This window comes from Belonocnema kinseyi, chromosome 2 (genome assembly GCF_010883055.1).
Source record: "Belonocnema kinseyi isolate 2016_QV_RU_SX_M_011 chromosome 2, B_treatae_v1, whole genome shotgun sequence".
Taxonomy (NCBI): domain Eukaryota; kingdom Metazoa; phylum Arthropoda; class Insecta; order Hymenoptera; family Cynipidae; genus Belonocnema; species Belonocnema kinseyi.
Window position 1 is genome coordinate 71,674,484 of NC_046658.1, and position 6,710 is coordinate 71,681,193.

General features: G+C 30.5%; 2 protein-coding genes across 2 annotated transcripts in view; one reads left to right on the top strand and one right to left on the bottom strand.

Annotated features, from left to right (window-relative positions):
- LOC117167337 (placenta growth factor-like) overlaps positions 1-2,180 on the bottom strand; it is a 6,519-nt gene extending 4,339 nt beyond the window's left edge. The window contains exon 1 of the mRNA XM_033352193.1: positions 1,959-2,180. Coding sequence (XP_033208084.1) covers positions 1,959-2,026 — 68 coding nt within the window. The 5' untranslated portion in view covers positions 2,027-2,180. The remainder of the gene's footprint in view (positions 1-1,958) is intronic.
- Positions 1-5,834, top strand: part of LOC117167335 (dynein assembly factor 4, axonemal-like) — a 12,528-nt gene extending 6,694 nt beyond the window's left edge. The window contains exon 8 of the mRNA XM_033352192.1: positions 5,811-5,834. The gene's annotated coding sequence lies outside the window, so the exon portion shown is untranslated. The remainder of the gene's footprint in view (positions 1-5,810) is intronic.
- Positions 5,835-6,710: the final 876 nt, after the last annotated feature.

Below are 6,710 nucleotides of genomic sequence, written 5' to 3' on the forward strand. Positions count from 1 at the left end.
ATACTTTTAAAACACGCATCAATATTTCGACTTTTGCTTCACTGTCAATTTTTGTAGGACATTTAATACATAAGTTTCTACAAAAAACTACAATGTTTAAAAAATATTACACTTTCATAAAGAACTTTTACTATTATAATAAATGACAGATTTAGCAGCAATTTCAGTTATGCAAAATCTTTTTAAATCAAAATTTTTCCTGGATATCCACATCTATTAAACATAGTTTTAATTCATAGATGCTATTTATTTTTGAAAATAATTTAATGTAAATTAACTTAGATAAGGAAAGATATTTTAATGAGAATGAAAACCTTATTTAGAAGTGTGTATGACTTTATTTTCCAAGATATTTAGTGGCACAGTCATTACTGTTACTTTAATGATTACAGCGATGGATTTTATTTCTCATTATATCAATTGTTACAAACGCACCTAACTTCAGTTCTGTATCAGAGAATATTTAAAAAGATTAAAACCAAATTTTTATTATCAGCTAACAAAGATTTCAAAAGAATAACCGTTTTTTATCAAAATTCCTGGAAAAATTAAAAATAATCTTGTTTGAAAAATTAATTTTAAATAATATCTCCAAAATTTTTAAAAAACATTCTGGATGATTTTAAGGTAATTTTTGTAATGTTGTAGGATTTTCGAAAAATTATTGGAAACACTTTAGTTCTAACATCTAAGGTAATAGAAGAATTTCCATTAGATTTCTGAAAAAAATTTCAATGATTTTTTGTAAGCAAATTTTTAAGAGCATACTTAAAATTTTTCCAAAACAAACGTTGATGTATAAATTAATATTTCTCGCTTAAAATTGATTAAAATGATGTGATTTTAACAATTAAATTTTTTTAATTCATTCTTCAATTTATAGAATTGAAAATTATAGCTTGGATTTCTGTTTAAAAAAATATTTGAACTGTACAATGCATAAAAGTTAAAAATCTAACCAAATAGTTGAATTTTCTACCCAAGAAAAAAACACGAATTTGAAATTAAAAGAGATCAATTTTCTACTAAAATTATAAATCTTCAATCAAACAACTGAATTAAAAAAAAAAGAATTTAGACTTTCAACCAAGTAGTTAAATTTACAACCAAGAAATACGAATTTTCAACAAGATAGCTGAATCCTCTACAAAAAATTTTATACCAAAAGGTTTGAATTTTCAAACCAAAAACAACGCTTTTTAATAAAAAAAAGAGTTAAATTTTTAAATCGGAAATATGGATTTTAAATGAAAAATCTATAGTATTTCTCGTAGCCAACTAGTTAAACTGTCGACCAGAATAGTTCGATTTTTTATAAAATACATTAATTTTCAGCAAAAATATATGATATTATTTCACCCAAAAAAGATTCAAAGTTGAAACCAAACACAATTAAATTCAAACCAAAAAACCGAATTTTGAGCCAAGAAAGAAAAAAATCCACTAAATTGTTTAATTTTAAACCCAAAAAGACTAATTTAAAGAAAAAAGACTTTCATTTTCAAATCGAAAAAATAAATTTTCAACAAAAATGTTACTTTTAATTCAAATAGTTGAATGTTCTACTAAAGTATATCAATTTCCCTTAAATTAGTTAAATCTTCTACCTAAATAGATGATTCGTCAACGAAAAATATAGTAGTTCATATTCTTTCAACCGAAAAATTTTTTAATTGAAATCAGTTACTTTTCAAAACAGTAACTGTTCATTAATTTAGTCACTTGTAACAAGTTACAATCCAACACTGAATAAAATACAGCAATATACAAAAAAAGTACAAAAAAAAACAACAAAATACAACCGAATAACAGAAAAAACTGTACTTTCATGTAATTTCTATTGTAATTTATTGCATTCATTTTTATATTGCTGTAAAAATGATTTTATTTATTTTTTTACTTTTTTTGTAAAAGTTTTCTCACCAGGATAATTAATGAATTATCCCCGAAAATCTTACCTGTGATGCCTGCTCATAGCAAGCGAGACAAATCCTAGCGTCATAAACAAAATTAGAATCCTCTTCATTTTATGCGGTCTTGTCTAATTTATTCGAAATCACAAACTAAACACCAAAGTCAATTATTTTATTGTTGGCCGGAATCGCACCGATATTCAAAGCTCGCGCGAATGATGAATTGCCAGGACTGGCCAGGATCGCAGATTCGCGACTTGTGTCCTCTTCTATCTGAATTCTCTCTGTGTGTATATTACATGTAACTTTCATCCTCAGGAGTTCTCCTTCTCCCCACTTCAGATTTCTATCAGCATCGTTCTCTCTCCATCTTTTTTGCACCTCCAAGTCTATCTCTCTTGATTGTCTTTCTTTCTTTCTCCTGAGGATTTAAAGAAGAGAAACGGCCAATCTGTCCTCCTCTGACTTGGTTCTCAGTTCTCAGTAAACTCGAGGAGGGGTCCACAAACCGTTCTGAGAACATCGCTGCGATAACTATAATTACTGTAGTGGTCCTGCCTTTCATTCGCGAAATTGCATTACATTGCGTGACTTCAAATCGCATCTTCATTTTTCTCATTTACCATCCTACCGTTTGCCAACAGGCACATTTTCTTACAGTTTGTACTACTTGTACCGTTTGTAGTTTTCTGAAATGTTTAGATATTTTATGAAAAATGCAAAAAAATCCGGAAAGATTCCAGGAAGAGAGAAACATTGTGTAAGATCTTCCTCAGAAGTACACTCTAAGTCCCATATAATAACAGTTTCGGGGGTTTCCTCGTACTTGCCTTGTTACTCAATCGATATCCTCGAAACATATACAATCAGGACCGCCTGAACCGAGTGCCAATTTGAATGCATAATATTGTGCAATATACTCGACTGAGTACTCGCGCACTTCGGTCCTTCCGAAGCGAGAGTCGCAACCGTCTCTCCTCGCCCTGCCGCATAGGAAACTGCGTGGACTAGCAGTTCTAGGAATTACGATACCGGACCGGCTTCTAAGGGACCTGCAGTGTATTGGGACCTTAAAATTTAGAGTTTATTTTCTCCTAAATTTAGGGGGAAGAACCATTTCCATATTGGATTAAGGTTGCTGCAAAAAATGCAATATTTTCTTAAATGTTGAATCAATAGCACTTAAACGCTACACCTCCTCTATGAAACATAAAGGGCACACGGGGTCAGATGGACCCATTACCAATTTTGAGTGCCTACTATAACCAGAGAACGCATTTTTTCGGTCTGTAAATGCCGTTTTTTACGCAAAATTAAATAAATTTGTCAATTTTCATTACTTTTGCACTAGAATTGGACTGTACATTTTTGAAATGATACACATTCACGCAACAATAATATAATAATGTATGCTTTAAAAAAGGTATTCATTTGAGACTAAAGGTGTTTTTTTTTTTAAATTGCAATTATGTTTGTCATCATTTTTTTATTCTAAGCCTTTTGGTTTGGCGTATGAATATGAGATATTGCAAAAAAAAATTATCTGTGTCATCCAGAACCGTGTTGTCGGTTAAGGGTTAAAATCTAAGAACAGATATCCACTTGCATATCAACTGTTTCGACTTTTTTTTTATTTGGGACTCGGAAGTTAACCAATAAGGAAATAATCTGCGTTTTTCTTCACCAATTTACAGAAGCGATTTAACAAATCAAGGCCCTTCTAATACTAGGGTGTTTCAAATTTATACCTGTAAAATTCACTTTCGATTTTTACTGATGTATCCACCCCCACTCCCTATTTGTTCGTTGTCTTAAGTTTTCTTCTTTCTAAGTATTTATTATTAACTTTTTGTAAATTAATGTTTAGATTAAATTAATAATTTACACCTAATAACTTTTTATTTTGCCCCCTCCCCCCACCCATTACCTTGTATTGTGGCCGGAAAATGTCTCGAAAAAATACAAAATAGCAGCTTTATGTCACATTCATGCTAAAAAAGGCATTTTTTTCGGCATGAATTATTTCTCTTCGACAAGTGACAAGATTGCAAGTATTTTAAAATTATTTTGAATTGCTTAAACAATTATCATTAGTTTAAATAATTCGAAATTATTTTAAAATACTTGTAAACTTGTCATTTATCGAATAAAAATAGTTAATGTTGAAAAAATTCCAAAAAATACCGTCTTCAAAATGAATTCTACATAAATCTCCTATTTTTAATTTTTGGTGCATCTTTCTAGTGTGATCACATAGTGTGTGAAAATAATGATTATATTATTATTCCTAGCATGTTCACTAAGAAGTGACTGATCCTTAATTTATAAAAAGTTAATAACAATGACTTCTTTTTTCCATTTTTTTGACAACCCAAACTTTTACCTTTAAACCCTCATGTTAATTTTAAAAGTCCGGGGGTGCGGGTAAATGTTGACCGATTTAAAGAAAAATAGGTTTAAATTACGATTCTAAAATTTTATTAACAACACTGATTAAGGAAGTTCTGTTTTTGTAACAATTTACAACTATTTCCTTATTTAGAAAAAAAATTGGAAAATATAAGAAGTTATATCTACAAATTTTCAGTTGAGAAAGAACGAGAATTTATTAAATACAAAAAAGGAATTTTCAGCATTATTTAAAGATCATTCTTGTTTAATAGATTTACAGTATCAGAGAAATAGTAGTTTATTTAGTTCAAAAGAATTTTTGGCATGCAGGTACATTCTTGAGTTGTTAGAAATAAATTTAAAAACATTATTTAAATAATTATCTCAACTTTTACTTCTATTTTTAAAACTTCTTGAAGGGTTCAACGTCCGAGCTAGAAGTCAATTCAGTCGTGAGCCTTCGTAAAAGATTATCGCAGATCACAGTAGATATAAGTAGTTTTGGTCAGCCGAAAAGAATGAAATTCTTTATACATGCATGTTTCCATAAGAATCGAAATATATAAGTGAAGGTTTTGAAGAGGGTGACGTATCACACTCTATAGGCTATGACATCATGTTCCTTTCCCCAAATAATCCTTAATTGAATCAAAAAAATAATAGAAAAATAAAATTTACTCTTTACCATTCTAAATATTATATCTACTTCAAAATTGTCTATTTTTAAATAATGAAATTAGAATAAATTAAAGAAGATTCTGGAACTTCGATTTAATCAGACCGTATTTACTTGGTTGCGGAAAGAGAGTCAAGCGTCATGTGTTCAAATCTAACAGAAGTCGTTCAGTAACCCGGACTGTCTACGTTTGGACGGTCTGGATTTAGTTTGAAGATCACTGCAAGACATGCCCGAAACCGGTATTAAATCCAAGTTACAGTGTGCAGAATATAATTATGATCGAATCCGTTGATTCTAATTCAAAATTTTTTTTCCATGGGTAAGTCTTGTTTTAATTAATTAGCTTTGGAAAATTCTGATCCAATTTTTTGGTAGGTGTAAATAAGAAAACTAAAACATGTGGTTATTGTCCGTTAGCGAAACGAATTGGTTTCGTGAGAAAACATAGCAGGGTTGGTTGGTCCAAAAGATGTGTTGTCTGGGTGATTCATCTCGTTACAACCTGTATCTGGCTAGCCACCAGGGGCGCATCTACTTTTACTATAGAAAAAAAATTCATTATGGTCTATTAAAATCTCAGACCATTTTTTTTATTTTAATCTAAACCAGAGATAACTCGATAAGTATTTATTATTTAAATTGTTAGACTAAAAACGAGAATTTACTGAATAATTAATCATAAAGAATATTCTCCACTTTAATAACAATTTAAATTGGCAATGTTAATTATTGGGTGACAGCGGTGGGATTGTAGCATCAGGACCCCAATGCAAAAACTCAATAACTTTGAATTTGATTAAGAAGATCGATATAAATTAATTTTACAGGGTCCTTTTTGATTTAAATCCGTTCCTGTTTGTGATGCATCCATGAATTTTCAAGTCTACATGGTCAAAAGATTCCTTGAGGTCGTGTTACACACCCTCGATCCGGGAGAGCGTCTAATTCTCTTACTCAAAATTCTCTGAAGGTGAGAGGCAGTTGCTAATTTTCGCGATGTTACACGCAGTCTTGATTGTATCCTGCTAAATCATTCACTTGACTCACTCGAATAAATTTAAGGCACCTAGCAGTATGAGAAAAATAAGATCGATGTACGATTGCCCTCCTTTACTCCTGGATTTTAAAATAAAAAATGATGCTCTGAAAAAAGAGCTCTTCCGGTTTAGTGTCCTTTTTTATTAATTCTAGGAAAATAAATTCAGGACTATAATGCAAAAAAGGTGCAGTTCGTTCACTAAAAACTGATTTCAAAATAAAAAGTAAAAACTAATAAGTAAAAATTAAAGAACAAACAAAATAGACATCGGAAATGAAAGCTGCTTGTACCTCATGTTAAGCGTATTATGTGTGTGTGTATGTATATGTACAATTTGTACTGATCGTAATTGGGAATTCTGGAACTAATTTGATCACGGATGTATTAATCTGTTACGTCAATGTTCAGAAAAGGCCTCTAATTATTCTTGACTTGTGTACCATTTATTATTATTTAAGTTACAAGATAAAGTAACTTCAAGTTACCTAAAAAATTACTTTTTTCATTTCCTTAATTTTATCATTTAAAAATCAAAGTAACTAAGGTGATAATTCATAAAAACTTAATTTAAAAAAGAATTAGGGGTCATTCACAAAATACGTGATACGTTTAGGGGAGGGTGGGGGTCTGCCGAAGTATCATTCTCCATGTTAAACCAATGGAGAAAGTATCACGCAGGGGGGGGGGG